Source organism: Phaseolus vulgaris, chromosome 9 (genome assembly GCF_000499845.2).
Source record: "Phaseolus vulgaris cultivar G19833 chromosome 9, P. vulgaris v2.0, whole genome shotgun sequence".
Classification (NCBI taxonomy): domain Eukaryota; kingdom Viridiplantae; phylum Streptophyta; class Magnoliopsida; order Fabales; family Fabaceae; genus Phaseolus; species Phaseolus vulgaris.
Genome location: NC_023751.2, coordinates 5,134,570 through 5,156,990, shown reverse-complemented (window position 1 = coordinate 5,156,990; position 22,421 = coordinate 5,134,570). Strand labels below are relative to the sequence as shown.

At 45.0% G+C, this 22,421-nt stretch overlaps 3 protein-coding genes across 3 annotated transcripts; all 3 read right to left on the bottom strand.

Moving 5' to 3' along the window:
• Positions 1–3,221: 3,221 nt before the first annotated feature.
• LOC137822136 (putative GPI-anchored protein pfl2) lies at positions 3,222–9,985 on the bottom strand. The gene is made up of 5 exons (XM_068627039.1): positions 9,813–9,985; positions 7,690–8,061; positions 7,096–7,540; positions 6,256–6,919; positions 3,222–3,286 (listed from the first exon to the last, which is right to left on the bottom strand). Exons 1-5 carry the CDS (start codon positions 9,983–9,985, stop codon positions 3,222–3,224), a joined length of 1,719 nt encoding a protein of 572 aa, XP_068483140.1.
• Positions 9,986–16,049: 6,064 nt separating this feature from the next.
• Positions 16,050–16,676, bottom strand: LOC137822135 (structural maintenance of chromosomes protein 4-like). The gene has a single exon (XM_068627038.1). The coding sequence runs from the start codon at positions 16,674–16,676 to the stop codon at positions 16,050–16,052; it is 627 nt and encodes a 208-aa protein (XP_068483139.1).
• A 3,456-nt stretch (positions 16,677–20,132) lies between these two features.
• Positions 20,133–21,403, bottom strand: LOC137822134 (uncharacterized). Its single transcript, XM_068627037.1, has 3 exons — positions 20,956–21,403; positions 20,541–20,703; positions 20,133–20,427 (listed from the first exon to the last, which is right to left on the bottom strand). The coding sequence occupies exons 1-3, from the start codon at positions 21,401–21,403 to the stop codon at positions 20,133–20,135; spliced, it is 906 nt and encodes a 301-aa protein (XP_068483138.1).
• Between the last annotated feature and the right edge of the window lie 1,018 nt (positions 21,404–22,421).

The following is a 22,421-nucleotide window of genomic DNA, read 5'->3' as shown; positions in this document are numbered from 1 at the left end:
GTAAAAACAGTAAGCCAATTGAGAGAAATAAATTTTTCAAAATCGCTGCCAGATTACTGTATTTTTTTCGGCAGAATTGTACACTTTCCGTATTTTATTTATCATTTTTTGTGTACTTGGAATTTTTGAGTAATTCTTTTTTCTATGATTTTTTAACACTTTGAAGAATGTAAATCCAAATTTTCACAAATTTCCTATGAGCCAATTAATTGCAGTAAATTGAAAACAGTAGCACGTTTGTAAGAAAACAGAGGAGCCTATTTAGGAATGAAAAACAGTATGATGAACTAGCAAAGACATAATGGAAATTGTGTAAAGGAACTTGTATAGAATGAAAATACATCATACTCCCAACATTTCAAAGTGATAAGTCATGTTTGCCCATTTCTTCTTGTCTTCTCTTATATAATAGCAAACTGACTTTGTTTTATGCAGGAGTACTGAATTCGTGGACGAATTCTCTCCAACTCGGGGAGTATGATGGATATCCACTAGGAGAGGATTTTATTAATGAAGGAAGAGGATTTTCACCTACACATTTGAAGTTCTTCCTTCTAGTCTTCTCACAAATTAAAAGAAGTCAAAGAGAAGATCAAGCCTAAAGATAAAGAAGTCTACAAACTCTCAAATAATAGGCTTCATATTAAATATCTCTCTTTATAGTTTCTTTTAAATTGTAAATAATATAGAATAATGTTTAGAAAGGTGCTTAGAGGGAAACATGAGACACCTCTTTTGTAAAAGCATCTTTAGGCTTTAGTTTAGCAAATTCTAGAAGCTTGGGGAGTGAGCTTAGTAAGGGGGGTGTGATCTTAGGAGCTTTTTGGGTAGCTTAGGGAATAAGCTATGTAAATAACCAGCCCTTACTCCTATAAAAGGAGGGCTTAGGTCCTTCACAATTCAGATTGGAATTTTATAGTAGAGAGACTATACTCAATTTTGGAGAGAATTTGTGAGTTTTGAGTCTTCCTCTTCTTTACCTTATCTTGTGAGCTATGGTGAGCTTCAAGTGGTGGCACTCCATCAGTTATCTTGGTTCAAGGTTCCAAGTGGCGTGAATGGCTTCTTCCAATCCTCAAAATCCAGCAAGCATCTTATTCTATAAGTGTTCTTCTTCCCTTCAATTTTCCATTCGGTAGTTTTGATTCCTAGAGTTTACTTCTTTTTTTACCGTTTATTTTTGTGTTTCCAGCATTGTGTTCTTAATTCTGTTTTGGTTCAGTAGCTATCATTTAAATTCTGTCCAGTTTTAATTCTTGTTCTTCTTTCCTTTTGTTTTGATTCAATTTGACAATACATGGACTTCAATATGAGTCTTGGTTGGTGCTTAGTTTTGGTGAGTTCTTGAATTTAGAACATTGATCCAATTCTAAAGTAGAGTGCCTTTCAAATCCAGCTCAAGTTGTTCCTAAGAATGTCAAGAATCATGTGTTCTTGTAGTTACATTCACATCAAAAGGTGGACACAAAGATTTTTTTTATACAAAATGGCTTTCTTTTTAAAGGAAAACGTCTTTGTGTTCCCCAAAGCTCCATTAGATTATCTCTTGTTAGAGAAGCACATGAAGGAGGATTAATGGGTCATTTTGGGGTTGCAAAAACTTTGGATGTGTTACATGAACATTTCTATTGGCCTCATATGCATAAACATGTTCATAGTTTGTGTGAAAAATGCATAGCTTGGCCTAAAGCTAAATCTAGATTGCATCCCCATGGTTTATATACTCCTCTTCCTATCCCTTCAATGCCTTGGGTTGACATTTCTATGGATTTCATCTTAGGATTACCCAAGACATCTAAGGGAAAGGATTCCATTTTTGTGGTAGTGGATCGTTTATCAAAGATGGCTCACTTTATTCCTTACCACAAAGTGGATGATGCATGTCATATTGCAAACCTCTTCTTTCAAGAAGTGGTTCGTTTGCATGGTATTCCTAGAACTATTGTGTCCGATAGAGATTCCAAGTTCTTGAGTCACTTTTGGAAGACCTTGTGCGGTAAGCTTGGTACTAAACTTTTATTTTCTACCACTTGTCACCCACAAACCGATGGTCAAACCGAAGTGGTAAATAGAACTTTGGGACAAATGTTGAGATGCTTTATTTTCGGGAATCCTAGAGTTTGGGAGAATTTACTACCACATGTTGAATTTGCTTATAATCGTGTAGTAAATTCTACCACCTCACATTCTCCTTTTGAGGTTGTCTATGGATTTAATCCCTTAACACCTCTTGATCTTCTTCCTACTCCCATACTTGATGATGTCTTGTGCAAAGATGGGGATGAAAAGGCTTCTTTTGTGAAAAATTTGCATAAAGACATCAAGTTGAGAATTGAGAAGAAGGTTGGCAAGTATGCTGAAATTGCCAACAAAAGGAGAAAAGCATTGTTATTTGATGAAGGTGATTGGGTTTGGCTTCATTTGAGGAAAGATTGTTTTCCTACTCAAAGGAAGTCCAAACTAATGCCTCGTGGTGATGGACCTTTCCATGTCCTAAAGAGGATTAATGATAATGCTTATGAGTTAGATATGCCTGATACATACCTTGGTAGTCATACATTTAATATCAGTGATCTAACTCCTTTTTCTGTAGGTCTCCAGAATTCGTGGTCGAATTCTCTCCAACTCGGAGAGTATGATGGAGATCAAGATCAAGTAGAAGTAGAGGCCGAAGATCAAGATCAAGAAGAGGTAGTGGCCGAAGTTGAAGAGGCTCAAGAAGACATTAGCCTACCTCAAAGGCTTACAAGGAGCAAGTTTAAAGAATTAGGAAGTAGTGGTAGAATGTTCTCTCTTTTTATAGTGTCTTTTGTAGAATGTTTAAATATATAGTTTTTAGGAAGGTGCTTGGAGGGAAACATTAGATACCTCTTTTGTAAAGCATCTTTAAGCTTTAGTTTAGAGTTTTCTAGAAGGTGACTCTTCATGACTCACTATAGGCGTTAGGAGTGAGTGAAAGGGGATCTTTGGTTAGCTTGTAGTGCAAGCTTTGTAGTCTTATAACCGGCCCTTGCTCCTATAAAAGGAGGGCTTAGGTCCTTCATATAATAGAATTGATTTTTGAAGTAAAAAAACTCTCCCAAATTGGTGATTGAGTGTAGTGAGAACTTGCCTTCTCCTCTTCCTAGTCTCATCTTGAGTGCCTTGGTTCCTCAAGTGGCGACAATTCACACTTATCTTGGAGCATTCACACTTCAAGTGGCGTGTTCATCAACCAAGAACTACAACCACATAAGTCTTCTTTCTTCTCCATCTATTTCTTCCATTTCCTTGTCCATTTGAATTCCTTAAACATGTTTTAGGACATTTCTTGCAATTATATTCGGTGTTTTAGCTTCTTTTGTTGTTTTGTTCGATTCATCTTCTTCTTTGCTGAATATAATCGGTTCATCTTTTTTTTTCTAAGACTTTGTTCGGTTCATTTTACTTCTAAGGCAATTTAATCGATTCAATTCATTTCTTAAACCTTTTTAATCGGTTCATTTGATTTCTAAGCATTCCAATCGGTTCAATTGGCAAGAAATGGACTTCCATATGAGTTTTGGCTTGGTTACTTAAGTTTTGGTGAGTTCTTGAATGTTAGAACATTGATCCAATTCTATAAAAGTGCCTAATCATATTCCAGCTCAAGTTGATTCCATAAAATGTCAAAGAATCATCTATATCTTGCTATTGGAATCATATCAACTAGCAATACTAGTATTACTGATCCGATCGGTCATCGGTAGTCGATAATGTCAGCATCAGAGAACCACGTGGACCACTCGCAGGGTGACACGTGGACCAGGTGGCAGAGAGGTAGGGGGACGATCGCCAAAAGAGGTGATCGGTGGTCAGTAGCCAAGTTACCACCGACATATCAGGCGGCAGAGAGGTCGGGGGATAGATCACCCAGAATGGTGATCGGTGGTCAGTAGCCAAGTGACCACCAGCAGACCAGTTCCCAGACTCGCGCCTGGAGGCAGAGCGCGAGTAGTGAATAAACACTGATCAGTCATCGGGTGTATTGTCATCGGGGTCTCGTGTTACACGCAGTTAAACTGGGACTAAGGTTCCCAGCGAGAGCGTTACGCATGGACCTCGCATGAGCCCACCTCAAGGAATCATGCACGAGAGTGGCCTGAGGGAACTAGTAAGCCAGTCGGTGATTGGTGATTCCCTCAACCCATTACGTGCGTGTCATCCTGAAGGGTAAGTCGCCTACGCAGAGAGTAACGTTTGGTGAGTGCGCCTAGACCAGCCACACCCGACGTTCTCCTAAGAGTATGCAATTTACCCAGATAAGAGAAGCATCCTAAGTTACTCCGCAAGGGCGTAACTTAGGCAGACAAAGAGAGGCGCTAGAGCCCTTCCAGTAAGTGACACGTGTGTGGTTAGATGTGAGTTGCAGGCCTCCACGTGTCATCATCTGAGAGGGGTGCGGTCCAGACAAAAGAGCACTCCGTACCGCTAAAGGTACAGACAGGCGCAGCCAAGCGCAGACATGCGCAGACTCTCACGCTCCCCATTGCTGATTCTGAAGGTACGCTTTCTCTGAAAAGCATGACAGGGTTCTGACACATGCCAGAAAAGCATAACAGAATTCTGTTATGCCCAGAAGCAGGGAAAGAGAGATAAAAGGCAGAATCAGAGTGAGAGTGGGGAGGAGGAAAAAGATAGACGAAAAACAGAGTGCAAGTTTTTCTCTCACACACATTACTAGTTTCCAGTTTCTGGTGGTTCTGTTGAACTAACTTGATCGTCGGAGTGCAAACGCCCGCTAGAGGCGCCGTCTGTGTATTTTGCAGGTCACATTTTGAAGACATCTGAGAGAAAGTTCAGAAGGTGATTCTTCAGGAGGCGCAGTCGCGAAGACAGGGCAGAGAGTGTTACGAAGCGATTCACCCACGTTCAAGTTGCCGGCAGGATCAATTACTAACAGTACTAATATTACTAGAAGTACTAGTATTACTAGCTGTTCCTGCCGGTTGACCTACCGCAAGAGCGTTGCCTCGTCACGATCTTCCTCACCAGCTTCACGCCACGTGCCCTTCTCCTCCACACCACAAAAGCCTCTCTCAGAACCTGGAAAACACACGGTGGCGCCTCTGCGGCCGGTGGCGCTCCGACGCTCAAGTCAGTGACACGAACACCCAAAACTCAGAGAAAAATATACTCTGTAGAACCGTACTAAAGTGCACACAACCCTAGCAATGAGCCGTAATGAAAAACGTACCTCTGCAAATTCTGTTAAGTTTACCTTTATAGTTAGGTTTTTTCTCTCTCCAGGTCGTTATGCTTTTGGACGCGTGGCTCGCATCCAACCTTGCACATGTCGCCATCTGGGTTGGGATAGCAGGTAGCATCCAGCCCTACACGTGTCATCATCTGAGCTAGGGTAATTCGAGCGCCATCTCCGTACTGCATCCAACCCTACACGTGTCATCATCTGGACTGGGATAGCAGGTAGCATCCAACCCTACACGTGTTGTCATCTGGGTTGGGGTAACTTGAACGTTATTTCTGTGTAGTAACCAGTCGCGCGGCTAAGTCTCTTATTCAAGGAGTAATCTAGCACGTAATACGCTCTGGAACACCACCTAACAAGGCGAGTATCGGATGCAACAAAGTGCACCATCTCTGTGACATCGCTTGTCGCTAGTGGCACCTTCCTTATTGCTACGCCAAGCATGTTCTAGCTGAGGGAACCTTGCCACCAGCGAATGTCCACTCTGGGAATCCTGTTGCTGATGGGCAAGCTGTCCCCTTTAACCCACACGACCTTCACGCCCTATGCTGGCGCAACAACCACCTTACCGAAACTATACGCTTGAACTTACTCTTCTGAGCCTCCAGCGGCTTCAACTGAGTTCACTGGGAGATCCGGTGATGTGCTCTTCTCGGCGACGTCAGACCACCCGATCTCCCGTTATTTAACACGTCGATGACACACAAACCCGGCGACAACCGACTATGTTCACTATAGAACGCCAGTTCCATAAATCGGCGACCATGCCCTCTCCTGGACCATTTGTCTCTCACTTGCCCACGTGTTCTGCTGAGCACGCCCCACACGATCACGTGCCAAACACGTCATCACCTCCGATGTCCTGGTCGGTACACTAGCAGTACTAGTATTACTAGCAGTAGTAGTATTACTAACAGTACTAGTTGTACTAGTATTACTAGTATTACTAGAAGTACTAGTATTAATAGCAGTACTAGTATTACTAGCAGTACTAGTATTAATAGCACTACTAGTATTACTAGTAGTACTAGTATTACTAGCAGTACTAGTATTAGTAACAGTACAAGTATTACTAGTATTACTAGCAGTACTAGCACTACTACTATAATTTGCAGTACTAGTATTCCTAGCAGTTCTAGTATTACTAGCAGTTCTAGTATTACTAGCAGTTCTAGTATTACTAGCAGTACTAGTATTACTAACAGTACTAGTATTACTAGAAGTAGTATTCCTAGCCGTACTAATATTACTAGCAGTACTAGTATTACAAACAGTACTAGTATTACTAGCAGTACTAGTACTACTAGCAGTACTAGTGCTACTAGCAGTACTAGTCTTACTAGTATTACTATCAGTACTAGTCTTGCTAGTATTACTAACTTTACTAGTATTACTAGCAATACTAGTATTACTAGCAGTACTAGTATTACTAGCAGTACTAGTATTACAGGCAGTACTAGTATTACTAACAGAACTAGTATTACTAGTAGTACTGGCATTACTAGCAGTACTAGTATTAATAGCAATTCTAGAAGTACTAGTATTACTAGAAGTACTAGCAATACTAGTATTACTAGCAGAACTAGTATTACGAGCAGTACTACTATTAATAGCAATACTAGCAGTACTAGTATTACTAGCAGTACTAGTATTACTAGCAGTACTAGTATTACATGCAGTACTGGTGTATAACTATCAGTACTAGTATTAGTAGCAATACTAGTATTACTAATAGTACTAGTAGTATTAGTATTACTAGCAGTACTAGTATTACAAGAAGTACTTGTATTACTAGCAGTTCTAGTATTACTAGCAGTACTAGTATTACTAGCAGTACTAGTATTACTCGGAGTACTAGTATTACTAGCAGTACTAGTATTACTAGCAGTACTAGAAATACTAGTATTACTAGCAGTACTAGTAGTACTAGCATTACTAGCATTACAAGCAATACTAGTATTACTAACAGTACTAGCAGTAGTAGCAGTAGTAGCAGTACTAGTATTACTAGCAGTACTAGTAATACTAGTAGTACTAATACTAGTAGTAGTATTATTATTATTAGCAGTACTAGTATTACTAGCAGTACTAGTATTACTAGCAGTACTAGTATTACAAGCAGTTATAGTATGACTAGCAGGACTAGTATTACCAGCAGTACTAGTATTACTAGCAGTACTAGTATTACCAGCAGTACTAACAGTACTACTAGTACTAGTATTACGAGCTGTACTAGTCTTACTAGCAGTACCAATATTACTAGCAGTACCAGTATTACTAGCAGTACCAGTATTACTAGCAGTGCCAGTATTACTAGCAGTGCCAGTATTACTAGCAGTACTAGTATTACTACCAGTAATAGTATTACTAGCAGTAGTAGTATTACTAGCAGTACTAGTATTACTAGCAGTACTAGCATTACTAGCATTACGAGTATTACTAGCAGTACTAGTATTACTAACAATACTGGTATACTAGCAATACTGGTATTACTAACAGTACTAGCAGTACTAGTAATACTAGTAGTACTAGAAGTAGTCGTATTACTAACAGTACTAGTATAACTAGCAGTACTAGTATTACTAGCAGTACTAGTATTACTAGCAGTATTAGAAGTACTTGTATTTCTAGCAGTACTAACAGTACTAGTATTACTAGCAGTACTAGTATTACTAGCAGTACTAGTATTACTAGCAGTACTAGTATTACTTGCAGTACTAGTATTACTAGCAGTACTCGTATTACTACCAGTACTCGTATTACTACCAGTACTAGTATTACTAGCAATACTAATATTACTAGCAGTACTAGCAGTACTAGTATTACTAACAATACTAGTATTACTAGCAGTACTAGTATTACTAGCAATACTCGTATTACTAGCAGTACTAGTATTACTAACAATACTACTATTACTAGCAGTACTAATATTACTAGCAGTAGTAGTATTACTAGCAGTACTAGTATTACATGCAATACTGGTATAACTACGAGTACTAGTATTACTAGCAATACTAGTATTACTAGTAGTACTAGTAGTATTAGTATTACTAGCTGATCCTGCCGGTTGACCTAGCGTAGGAGTGTTGCGTCGTCACGAACCTCCTCACCAGCTTGACTCCACGTGGCCTTCAAGTCCACACCACAGAAAACCTCTCTGAGAACCTGAAAACACAAGGTGGCGCCTCTGAGGCCGGTGGCGCTCCGACGCTCAAGTCAGTAACAAGAACACCCAAAAACTGAGAGAAAATATGCTCTGTAGAACCGTACTAAAGGCACACAACCCTAGCAATGAGCCGTAATGAAAACGTACCTCTGCAAATCTTTTAAGTTTACCTTTATAGCTAGGCTTCTTCTCTCTCCAGGCCGTTATGCTTTTGGACGCGTGGCTCGCATCCAGCTTTGCACGTGTCGCAATCTGGGCTGGGATAGCAGGTAGTGCCCAGCCCTACACTTGTCATCATCTGAGCTAGGATAGCTTGAGCGTCATTTCTCTATTGGATCCAACCCTACACGTGTCATCATCCAGATTGGAGTAACAGGTAGCATCCAACCCTACACGTGTCGTCATCTGGGTTGGGGCAACTTGAACGTTATTTATGTGTAATAACCAGCCGCGCGGCTAAGTCCTCTACTCAAGGAGCAAGGTAGCACGCAATATGCCATAGAACACCACCTGAAAAGGCGAGTGTCGGGTGCAGCAAAATGCACCATCTCTATGACATCGCTTGTCGTTAGTGGTACCTTCCTTATTGCTACACCATGCATGTTCTAGCTGGGGAACCTTGCCACCAGTGAATGTCCACTCTGGGAATCCTGTCACTGATGGGCAAGCTGCTCCCTTCAGCCTACTCGACCTCCATGCCCCATGCTAGCGCAACAATCATCTCGTTGGACTTACACGCTTGGACTTACTCTCCTGAGCCTCCAGCAGCTTTAACTAAGTTTACTGGGAGATCCGGCGATGTCAGACCACCCGATCTTCCATTACCTAATACGTCGATGACACACTAACCCGGCGACAACCGACTATGTACACTGTAGAACGCCACTTCCACGAATCGGCGACTATGCTCGCTTCTGAACCATTTACCTTTCTCTTGTCCACGTGTTCTGCTGAGCACGCCCCACATAGTCACGTGCTAGACACGTCATCACACCCGATGACCTGGTCGGTACACAAGCCCCCTGTCTCGAGCTGCGACCTGTTCAGCGAGATGATAAAGAGGTTTAAATACGGCGGCCTACGTGGCTTTACGCTTTGGCGCTCGTACTGTTCACTGACTTGACACTTCACGAACTCCTTCGATCATTCGACACGTGGATTCATCAACAACCATTATTCATTGTCTTTTGCGCTTCTCGCAACGTTTGAAACTCTTAAACACTTCGCGCCATTTCACTGTTTCATTATCTTCTACCTCTCTTCAGACTCTCGAAACGCTCCAGCGAACGCTTCGATTCCCCCAACCACCATCTTTCTGAATACTCTTCTGATCATCCAAAGGTAACTTTTTGATCACTTCTACTGATATTTGCTGCATTTTAATCGGTTTGCATCATCCATTAACTGTCTGGAGCATACGTTGTGGGATGTTTTCTCTGCTTTGTTTTCTCTTTTCTGCGTTTAGGGTTTCTGAACCTTTTCTCTGCGAGGCCCCCTTGTTCTTCCATCTCCCTCTCTTCTGTCGAGTCTCTCTGTTTACGAACTCTCATATCTTCCCTTTTCGTCTTCTTGCAGCTTCCTCGATGGCTCATTCAAAAATCACACCAAACCCTCCTCCATCTCCTCGCGACACTCCGACGAAAACCCGTAGGGCAAACCCTTCCTCTTCCCGCGACCCCCCAAGGGATCCTAACGTCCCTTCCGACCGAGTCGCGAGACCCACGTCCTCTTGACCTAGCTAACCACAACCAAACCCACCACAACCCAGCGCGATGGTGAGGCCTCTTCCAGACTACAAACGAATATACCCGTGGGCTTCCGCAACCCTGTTGGGTGAGACTTCATCCATCAACTCGGATCGCGACATCCTTCGTCTCAAGAAAGGTGATCCGGATCACCTCTCTTTCAGCAAAGAGCACGATGACAAAGTGTCTATGCACCCTTGTCCTCCCGGTGAGCCCATCTGCACCGATAATCAGGGGAGCGACGACGCCTCTTTCTGCTTTGTCTATACCGCTATGTTCAAGAAGGTCAAGCTTCGGTTTCCCTTCACACACTTTGAGAGGGAGCTCTTGACCGAGCTCGACATAGCCCCCGCCCAGCTTCATCCCAACAGCTGGGCGTTCGTCCGAGCTTACCAAATTATTTGCGCGCACTTGGGACATCCGACCTCGGTGGATGTGTTCCTCTACTTGTTCGAGGCGAAGAACCCGGGCGATCGTCTATGGGTTAACCTCAATGGGGTCGCTGGGAGGTCCATTCTCTCCATCTTCCAGCAATCCTATAAGGACTGGAAAAGGAAGTTCGTGCGTGTTTGCTGTAGCGACCAAGACCCTTCCCTTCTCGACGGGTTCCCCTTGTATTGGGTGAACAAGGGGAAGAAGGAGTCGAGCTTCAGGAAGGCCAGGGGGCCAGAAAAAATGGGAGAGCTCGACATGGACTTGTGCAGTTTCTGGAAAAGAGCCGCCTCCTCCAACGTGATTCTGCCCACTTCCTCCATCATCACCTACGAGTTTCTCGAAGGCAAGCTAGACGTTCACATAGGTTTGTCCTTAATCCCTTGAGTTCCTTTAGCTTACACTTGCATCGCCCTGTCTTTACTTTGATGTTGCTGTTCTGACTTGTGTGGTTTTAACTTTCCCCATGCATTGTCTTATATTTCTTCTCTTTCTGTGCATTGTTAACTACTAAATTCTTGTGCTGGTAGGTAACTGTGGGTCACTAATGCAGATATGATGCTGGGGAAGGATAGGATGGCTGAACTACGCGCCATAGCCAAGTCCCACAAACTTGCGACGGGCTCCCAAACGGTCCCAAACTCTGTCACGGAGATCTCCGCTGCCCAAGGCCAATCTCCGCCGGTGGGTCCACCCACAGCTGCTGCTCTTCCAGCCCCCCGACGCAAGAAACTACCCCTCAAGAAGGCTAAGAGGAAAGCCCCCAAGGTAGTGTCAGACGAAGAGGCGGACGAAAGCACCGAGGACGGGCTAGTCTGCAAGAGGAAGAGGGGGGCTGTGATCGAGCCCCCAGCAATTGAGAGTGTCGCCCCAAACTATATCGAGAACCCCCCCAGCGCCTCCATGCCATTCGAGTCCGCTGGGGATGTTCTTGCTTCGAACGCTTCAGTTGCTGAAGTCGTTCCTGAGCAAATTGCTGATACGCAAGCCTCTTCCCAAGTCGCCGAAGAACTTCCTGCCTCACGACCACGCCTCGAAGCTCCCCCCGCCATCCAACCTTGTGAGGGTGGTGGTGAGCACCAACCTCCGCCTCCTCCAGCAACCTCAAGCCTCCTAGCCCCTCTTCAGGAAGCCTTAAAGTCCTTCACCGTGCGCCTAAGTGCCATGGTTGACGATTGTCTTCCCCAAATCATCGGCGAAGGGCTATGGGACTCCTTGGAGAAGTTCGAATTTGATAACCGGGTCCATCAGGAGGTGGCGAGCACCGCGAAAGCCGAAGCCGAGAAGACCAAGTGCGACATGCTGATGCAAGGCCTCGAGTTTTCGCGGGTCGAAAACGCTCTCAAGGACGAGCTTCAAAGCGTGCGCAAGGACAACAAAGAACTGCGCAAGAAACTTCACGACAAACTCCAAGACGCCGTCGAGCTGGAGAATAGGATCGTCCCTCTGAGGGAGAAAATTGCCACGCTGGAGGAGGCAAAGAAAACCGACGCCCAAAGGATGGCCAACTTGGAGAAGAGGTCAATCGAGAGGGAGACTCTTATGGGTAAGGTCGAACAAGATCGGGATAAGGCAACCAAAGAGCTGAGCGAAATGGTCACCGAGCTTGCTCGAGTCCGCGAGGAGAATAGCGGATTCAAGAAGAAAGCCGACGAACTTGAACTTGAAGTCACCCGGGTTCGCGAAGAGAACAACGGGTTCAAGGCAAAGATCGACGACCTTCAGCTTGAGGCTGCCCAAGTTCTCACTCCGGGCTTTGGAGCAGCTTTGGAGCAATTTGCCTGTAAATTTCCTGACCTTGACCTTTCGGAGCTTTCGGTGTACAACGAAGTGGTGGACGGCAAGATCGTACCCCAGTTGACTTATCGCCTTGAAACTTCTTGTATTTAACTTTGACTTGTACGTAATAACTTTTATTCTGGTCAAACTGTTCGATATTCATGTGCACATGTATATATATATATATATATATATATATATATATAGTCTTCTACCTTCTTGGGTTTTAGAACAACGATTTAGGTCGTGAGGTGCCCTCTGTAAACCTTCCCCAACCACCCTTTACCTCCGATTTAACTGGTCTTACTAGGTCAATATTGGTGTCTCTCTCAAGGGGGAAAAGAGTCTTTCTCCAACCCTCCTTTCCCTTACTTGAGATCGTTAACACCCCTAACTTTTCAGTTTCATCTTGCCTAAACTCACTCGAGGGTGAGAAGGACCTTTCCTGATGCCTCAACTTGCCCACGGGTTACATCTCCTCCTCCCCCGGATGCACTGAGGGCTTTCAACTTGCCTCAATTTGCTCACGCAAAGAGGTCTTGTGATCTGTACTTGCTTGTGCTCGCTCAGGGCGAGGAGGACTTTAAAATCTCTTTCTCGCCTACGCTCGCTCAAGGCGAGGAGGTCTTTTAAATCTCTTTCTCTCCTACGCTAGCTCAAGGCGAGGAGGACTTTTAAAATCTCTTTCTCGCCTACGCTCGCTCAAGGCGAGGAGGACTTTTAAATCTCTTTCTCGCCTACGCTCGCTCAAGGCGAGGAGGTCTTTTAAATCTCTTCCTCGCCGAGAGGAAATTTAATACTTGTGCCTCCGATCGCCGAGAGGCGGTGAGGACTTAAAAAACTTTATTCATGTGCCTCCGATCGCCATATGGCGATGAGGACTTAAAAAACTTTATTCATGTGCCTCCGATCGCCATATGGCGATGAGGACTTAAAACTTAAACTTGCGCCTCTGATCGCCGGGTGGCGATGAAGGTTTTAAACTTCATGTTTCGAAAATTTTGTACTGGATGCATGCGGTTTGGATTTACCATTTTTCTTTAAAGCTACACAAGGGCGATAGAGTCTCTCCCCACAAACTTGGCAAACAGACAGCATGCAAACTTAATAGCTGGGAAACTTTGATAAACTTCGAAACCTTCTTTACTGGGTGGCCTCATTAAAACCCTCCTTAGGGAAAAAGAGTGCCCCCTTGAAAAATTGTTTAAACTGATACATCTTAAACTGTTGGAGTTAATTGCTACTTACAATGCCTTAACTGTAGTAAAACTTGAGATGGGTGGCGTTCCAAGTGCAAGGAATCGCCCCTCCCTCCAACGTCTCCAAGCGGTAGGCGCTATTCCCGAGTGCTTCGGTTATTCTGAACGGTCCTGTCCACTTGGGTGACAATTTGTTTTCCATCTCGTACTGGTGGGCCTTCCTCATCACCAGGTCGCCATCTCTGAATTGCCTCGGTTTTATCTTGGAGTTGTACTTACGCTCAACTCTTCTCTTTACTGCCTCAGCCTTCACCCGCGCTTCCTCCCTGACCTCGTCCTGCAAATCCAAGTTCATTCTCCTTTCTTCGTTCGAGTCTTCCGCCACGAAGTTCTGGAATCTCGGCGAGCTTTCCTGGATTTCAACTGGAATCATCGCATCGCATCCATACACTAAGCTAAACGGGGTTTCGTGGGTTCCCAATTGCTCAGTGGTATGATATGCCCACACTATGCGGGGAACTTCCTCAGCCCAAGACCCCTTGGCCTTTTCCAGCCTCCTCTTCAATCCTCTCAGCAGAACCCGGTTAGCGAACTCCACTTGCCCATTCGTTTGCGGGTGTTCCACGGAACCCCGTTTAGCTTAGTGTATCGATGCAACGCGATGATTCCAGTTGAAATCCAGGAAAGCTCGCCAGTACGAGATGGAAAACAAATTGTCACCCAAGTGGACAGGACCGTTCAGAATAACCGAAGCACTCGGGAACGGCGCCTACCGCTTGGAGACGCTGGAGGGAGGGGCGATCCCTCGCACTTGGAACGCCACCCATCTCAAGTTTTACTACAGTTAAGGCATTGTAAGTAGCAATTAACTCCAACAGTTTAAGATGTATCAGTTTAAACAATTTTTCAAGGGGGCACTCTTTTTCCCTAAGGAGGGTTTTAATGAGGCCACCCAGTAAAGAAGGTTTCGAAGTTTATCAAAGTTTCCCAGCTATTAAGTTTGCATGCTGTCTGTTTGCCAAGTTTGTGGGGAGAGACTCCATCGCCTTTGTGTAGTTTTAAAGAAAAAATGGTAAATCCAAACCGCATGCATCCAGTACAAAATTTTCGAAACATGAAGTTTAAAACCCTCATCGCCACCCGGCGATCGGAGGCACAAGTTTAGGTTTAAGTCCTCATCGCCATATGGCGATCGGAGGCACAAGAATAAAGTTTTTAAGTACTCACCGCCTCCCGGCGATCGGAGGCACAAGTATCAAATTTCCTCTCGACGAGAAAGAGATTTAAAAGACCTCCTCGCCTTGAGCGAGCGTAGGCGAGAAAGAGATTTAAAAGACCTCCTTGCCTTGAGCGAGCGTAGGCGAGAAAGAGATTTAAAAGACCTGCTCGCCTTGAGCGAGCGTAGGCGAGAAAGAGATTTAAAAGACCTGCTCGCCTTGAGCGAGCGTAGGCGAGAAAGAGATTTAAAGTCCTCCTCGCCCTGAGCGAGCACAGGCAAGTACAGATCACAAGACCTCTTTGCGTGAGCGAATTGAGGCAAGTTGAAAGCCCACAGTGCATCCGGGGGAGGAGGAGATGTAACCCCTGGGCAAGTTGAGGCATCAGGAAAAGTCCTTCTCACCCTCGAGTGAGTCCAGGCAAGATGAAACTGAAAAGTCAGGGGTGTTAACGATCTCAAGTGTGGGAAAGGAGGGTTGGAGAAGGACTTTTTTCCCCTTGAGAGAGACACCAATATTGACCTAGTAAGACCAGTTAAATCGGAGGTGAAGGGTTGTTGGGGAAGGTTTACAGAGGGCACCTCACCACCTAAATCGTTGTTCTAAAACCCAGGGAGGTAGAGAGGGATCCGAAAGGCGGCTCTACCCCCAGATGGGGGAACAATGATGTAAGTTATGTCAGGGTAAAGACTCGGGGAAGGTAGAGAGAGGTCCGAAAGACAGCTCTCCCCCCAGATGAGCAAAGATGAAATCCGGAGGTGGTCCCGCAGGGGACGCTCCCAGTTAAAAGGAAGATGACGTCGCCAGAAGCCCATGGTTTGAGATCGAAATAGAAAGAGAATCACATGGCGAGGGCTGCATCGGCGAAGTTCTGGGCGACGATGTAGAAACGCCTCTGGCCCTTGGTAGATCGGGCGAGAGAGGTTTCAGATACTAAGATCGACCTAAGCCGTTTTTGCCGAGTAAGTGATTTCGTTAAACGTTATTGTTTCGAATTAACCGTTTGTTTAAGCTAAGGTGGTTTGCAGAGAGTTAAGTACCGGTTGGTACAAAGTACATTGAGTTGGGAAAAACCCTTCCAGTTAAACCAGTCGATTGCACGACAGATAAAGTAGAAGACTATATATATATACACACATGCACGAGAATATCGAGCAGTTTTAGCAGAATAAAAGTTGTTACATACAAGCCAAAATTAGATACAAGAAGTTTCAAGGCGATAAGTCAATTGGGGGTATGATCTTGCCGTCCACTACTTCATTGTACACCGAAAACTCTGAGAGGTCAAGGTCGGGAAATTTGCAAGCAAACTGCTCCAAAGCCGGAAGTAAGAACTTGGGCAGCTTCAAGCTGAAGCTCCTCGATATTCGCGTTGAACCCACTATTCTCTTCACGAACCTGGGTAATTTCAAGCTCGAGCCCGTCGATCTTCTTCTTGAACCCGCTGCTTTCTTCGCGAACTCGGGCAAGCTCGGTAGCAGTTTCGCTCGGGTCTTTGGAGGCCTTGTCCTGATCCTGTTCGACCTTCCCCAGAAGGGTCTCCCTCTCAGTCGACCTTTTCTTCAGCTTGGCCATCTTTTCGGCGTCGGTTGTCTTTGCCTCCTCCAGTGCGGCAATTTTCTCCCTCAGAGGGACGATCCTATTCTCCAGCTCGACGGCGTCTTGGAGTTTGTCGTGAAGCTTCTTGCGCAGTTCTTTGTTGTCCTTGCGCATGCTTTGAAGCTCGTCCTTGAGAGCGTTTTCGACCCGCGAAAACTCGAGGCCTTGCATCAGCATGTCGCACTTGGTCTTCTCGGCTTCGGCCTTCGCGGTGCTCGCCACCTTCTGATGGACCCAGTTATCAAGTTCGAACTTCTCCAAGGAGTCCTTTAGCCCTTCGCCGACGATTTGGGGAAGACAATCGTCAACCATGGCACTTAGGCGCTTGGTGAAGGACTTCAAGGCTTCCTGAAGAGGGGTTGGGAGGTTTGAGGTTGCTGGAGGAGGCGGAGGTTGGTGCTCACCACCACCCTCACAAGGTTGGATGGCGGGGGGAGCTTCGAGGCGTGGTGGTGAGGCAGGAAGTTCTTCGGCGACTTGGGAAGAGGCTTGCGTATCAGCAAGTTGCTCAGGAACGGCTTCAGCAACAGAGGCGTTCGAGGCGAGAACATCCCCAGCGGACTCGAATGGTGTGGAGGCACTGGGGTGGTTCTTGATATAGTTTGGGGCGGCGCTCTCAATTGCTGGGGGCTCGATCGCAGCCCCCCTCTTCCTCTTGCAGACTAGCCCGTCCTCGGTGCTTTCGTCCGCCTCTTCGTCTGACACTACCCTAGGGCTTTCCTCTTGGCCTTCTTGAGGGGTAGTTTCTTGCGCTGGGGGGCTGGAAGAGCAGCAGCTGGGATGGACCCACCGGCGGAGATTGGCCTTGGGCAGCGGCGATCTCCGCGACAGAGTTTGGGACCGTTTGGGAGCCCGCCGCAAGTTTGTGGGACTTGGCTATGGCACGTAGCTCAGCCATCCTATCCTTCCCCAGCATCATATCTGCATTAGTGACCCACAGTTACCAACCAGCACAAGAATTCAGTAGTTAACAATGCACAGAAAGATAAGACAATGCATGGATAAAGTTAAAACCACACACAAGTCAGAACGACAACGTCGAGGTAAAGACAGGGCGATGCAAGTGGAAGCTAAGGGAACTCAAGGGCTTAAGGACAAACCTATGTGAACGTCTAGCTGGCCTTCGAGAAACTCGTAGGCGATGATGGAGGCAGTGGGCAGAATCACGTTGGAGGAGGTGGCTCTTTTCCAGAAACCGCACAGGTCCTTGTCGAGCTCTCCCATTTTTTCTGGCACCCTGGCCTTTCTGAAGCTCGACTCCTTCTTCCCTTTGTTCACCCAATACAAGGGGAACCCGTCGAGAAGGGAAGGGTCTTGGTCGCTACAGCAAACACGCACGAACTTCCCTTTCCAGTCCTTATAGGATTGCTGGAAGATGGAGAGAATGGACCTCCCAGCGATCCCATTGAGGCTAACCCATAGACGATCGCCTGGGTTCTTCGCCTCGAACAAGTAGAGGAACATATCCACCGAGGCCGGATGTCCCAAGTGCGCGCAGATAATTTGGTAAGCCCCGACGAACGCCCAGCTGTTGGGATGAAGCTGGGCGGGGGCTATGTCGAGCTCGGTCAGGAGCTCCCTCTCAAAGCGTGTGAAGGGAAACCGAAGCTTGGCCTTCTTGAACATGGTGGTGTAGACAAAGCAGAAAGGGGCGTCGTCGCTCCCCTAATTATCGGTGCAGATGAGCTCACCGGGAGGACAAGGGCGCACAAATACTTTGTCATCATGCTCTTTGCTGAAAGAGAGGTGATCCGGATTACCTTTCTTGAGACGAAGTATATCGCGATCAGTTTTGATGGATGAAGTCTCACCCAGCAGGGTTGCGGAAGCCCACGTGTATAGTCGTTTGTAGTCTGGAAGGGGTCTCACCATCGCGCTGGTTTGTGGTGGGTTTGGTTGTGGTTGGCTAGGTCGAGAGGACGCGGGTCTCGCGACTCGGTCGCAAGGGACGTTAGGATCCCTTGGGGGGTCGCGGGAAGAGGAAGGGTTTGCCCTACGGGTTTTCGTCGGAGGGTTGCGAGGAGATGGAGGAGGGTTTGGGGTGATTTTTGAACGAGCCATCGAGGAAGCTGCAAGAAGACGAAAAGGGAAGATATGAGAGTTCGTAAACAGAGAGACTCGACAGAAGAGAGGGAGATGGAAGAACAAGGGGGGCTCGCAGAGAAAAGGTTCAGAAACCCTAAACGCAGAAAAGAGAAAACAAAGTAGAGAAAACATCCCACAACGTATGCTCCAGACAGTTAATGGATGATGCAAACCGATTAAAATGCAGCAAATATCAGTAAAAGTGATAAAAAAGTTACCTTTGGATGATCAGAAGAGTATTCAGAAAGATGGTGGTTGGGGGAATCGAAGCGTTCGCTGGAGCGTTTCGAGAGTCTGAAGAGAGGTAGAAGATAATGAAACAGTGAAATGGCGCGAAGTGTTTAAGTGTTTCGAAGAGTTTCGAACATTACGAGAAGAGCAAACGGCAATGAATGATGGTCGTTGATGAATCCACGTGTCGAATGATCGAAGGAGTTGTTGAAGTGTCAAGTCAGTGAACAGTACGAGCGCCAACGCGCAAAGCCACGTACGCCGCCGGATTTAAACCTCTTTAGTCTTCTCGCTGAACAAGTCGCAACTCGAGACTGGGGGGCTTGTGTACCGACCAGGTCATCGGGTGTGATGACGTGTCTAGCACGTGACTATGTGGGGCGTGCTCAGCGGAACACGTGGACAAGAGAAAGATAAATGGTTCAGAAGTGAGCATAGTCGCCGATTCATGGAACTGGCATTCTGTAGTGAACATGGTCGGTTGTCGCCGGGTTTATGTGTCATCGACGTGTTAGACAATTGGAGATCAGGTGGTCTGACACCGCCGCGAGGAGCACATTGCCCGATCTCCCAGTAAACTCAGTTGAAGCTGCTGGAGGCTCAGAAGAGTAAGTTCAAGCGTATAATTTCAGTAAGATGATTGTTGCGCCAACATAGGGCGTGAGGGGCGTGTGGGTTGAAGGGAACAGCTTGCCCATCAGCGACAGGATTCCTAGAGTGGACATTCGTTGGTGGCATGGTTTCCTCAGCCAGAACATGCATGGCACAGCGATAAGGAGGGTGCCATTAGCGACAAGCGATATCACAGAGATGGTGCACTTTGTTGCACCCGATACTCGCCTTGTCAGGTGCTGTTCTAGAGCATATTGCGTGCTAGCTTTCTCCTTGAGTAGAGGACTTAGCCGCGCGACTGGTTACTACACAGAAATGACGCTCAAGTTTCCTCAACCTAGATGACGACACGTGTAGGGTTGGATGCTACCTGTTATTCCAGCCCAGATGATGACACGCGTAGTGTTGGATGCAATAGAGAAATGAGGCTCAAGCTATCCTAGCTCAGATGATGACACGTGTAGAGCTAGGTGCTACCTGCTATCCCAGCCCAGATAGCGACACGTGCAGGGCTGGATGCGAGCCACGCGTCCAAAAGCATAACGGCCTGGAGAGAGAAGAAACCTAGCTATAAAGGTAAACTTAACAGAATTGGCAGAGGTACGTTTTCATTACGGCTCATTGCTAGGGTTTGTGCCTTTAGTACGGTTCTACATAGCATATTTTCTCTCAGTTTTAGGTGTTCTTGTTACTGACTTGAGCGTCGGAGCACCACCGGCCGCAGAGGCGCCACCTTGTGCTTTCAGGTTCTCAGAGAGTTTTTCTGTGGTGTGGACTTGAAGGCGACGTGGAGTCAAGATGGTAAGGAAGTTCGAGACGAGGCAACACTCTTACGCTAGGTCAACCGGCAGGATCACTAGCAGTACTAGTATTAATAGCAGTACTAGCAGTCCTAACAGTACTAGCAGTACTAGAACTACTAGCAGTACTAGCACTACTAGCACTACTAGCACTATTAGCACTACAAGCAGTACTAGCACTACAAGCAGTACTAGTATTACTAGCAATACTAGCAGTACTAGTATTACTAGTAGTACTAGTACTACTAATATTACTAGCAGTACTAATATTACATGCAGTACTGGTATAACTACCAGTACTAGTATTACTAGCAGTACTAGTATTACTAGTAGTACTATAAGTATTAGTATTACTAGCAGTACTAGTATTACTAACAGTACTAGTATTACTAGCAGTACTAGTATTAATAGCAGTACTAGTATTACTCGGAGTACTAGTATTACTAGCAGTACTAGTCTTAGTACTACTTCTAGTATTGCTAGTAAGACTAGAACTGCTAGTAATACTGGTACTGCTAGTAATACTAGTACTGCTAGTACTGCTAGTAATACTAGTACTGCTAGTAATACTAGTACTACTAGTTCTAGTATTACTAGCTGTACTAGTCTTACTAGCAGTACCAGTATTACTAGCAGTACCAGTATTACTAGTAGTACTCGTATTACTACCAGTAATAGTATTACTAGCAGTACTAGTATTATTAGCAGTACTAGTATTACAAGCAGTACTAACATTACTAGTATTACTAGCAGTACTAGTATTACTAGCAATACTGGTATACTAGCAGTACTAGTATTACTAACAGTACTAGCAGTACTAGTATTACTAGCAGTACTAGCAGTACTCGTATTACTAGCAGTACTAGTACTACTAGCAGTACTAGTATTACTAGCAGTACTAGTATTACTAGTTGTACTAGTATTACTAGCAGTATTAGAAGTACTAGTATTTCTAGCAGTACTAACAGTACTAGTATTACTAGCAGTACTAGTATTACTTGCAGTACTAGTATTACTAGCAATACTAGTATTACTACCAGTACTCATATTACTAGCAGTACTAGTATTACTAGTAATACTACTATTACTAGTAATACTACTATTACTAGCAGTACTAATATTACTAGCATTAGTAGTATTACAAGCAGTACTAGTACTACTAACAGTACTAGTACTACTAGCAGTACTAGTATTACTAGCAGTACTAGTATTACTAGCAGTACAAGTATTATTAGCAATAGTAGGTGATGGAAGAGGCCCAAGCACAAGCCCACATGCAAGCCCACCAAAGGGTAGATTTGGGCCAACCATAGAGTTATGGCCAAGAGGATCCAAGAAGACGTTCTTTTACATGTTCAAATGCCATAAACTCTAGTGTAGAGTAGACTTTAATTTCTTGTTAAAATTAGCATAGGAACTTTATTTGTAATTTTCTTAGAATTAATTTTGGCACCTAAAACACCAACCTCGGTAAACTTAGAGTTTCTAAAAAAACCTCTAAATTTACCAAGGCCGGTCTAGAAAGCCCATGGAGGGGGTGAACATAAAAACTAGACACACCCCTCCCCATGTGCTCATTTGTGCACCCATGTGCCATGTGCACCCATGTGCTTCACATTTACATTTCATTTGGCTAGCATTAGGGTTGCATTATGGTCCTCCTTAGCCTATAAAAGAAGGAGCCTACACCTTGTATTTTCAAGTTTATTGTGAGTAAAGTTATGCTGCCCATTTGTGCTCAACTTTGCTTCTCCCTAGAATCCTAGGCTCTAAACTTCAATTCCTTCATCTTTTCCCTTGAGCTGGCCGAACCACTCAATACCCATACTTATCATGCACCTACAAGATCAACACCACTCTTAGGAGGATCTTGCTCACTCTCATTCATTGCTTCCGCCCCATACTCTACATTGATTCAAGAAGAACTTCATGAAAATGCCATCAGTAGGAGTACTAGTATTACTAGTAGTACTAAGAGTACTAGTATTACTAGCAGTACTAGTATTACTAGAAGTACTAGTATTACTAGCAGTTCTAGTATTACTAGCAATACTAGAAGTACTAGTATTACTAGCAGTACTAGGACTACTAGCAGTACTAGTACTACTAGCAGTACTAGTACTACTAGCAGTACTAGTATTACACCAAACAAAAGTTGTTTAACAATGTACAAGGATTTCACTTGTTACAAAAGATTATCTGAAATCAATACAGCATGTTCAAATGCCATAAACTCTAGTGTAGAGTAGACTTTAATTTCTTGTTAAAATTAGCATAGGAACTTTATTTGTAATTTTCTTAGAATTAATTTTGGCACCTAAAACACCAA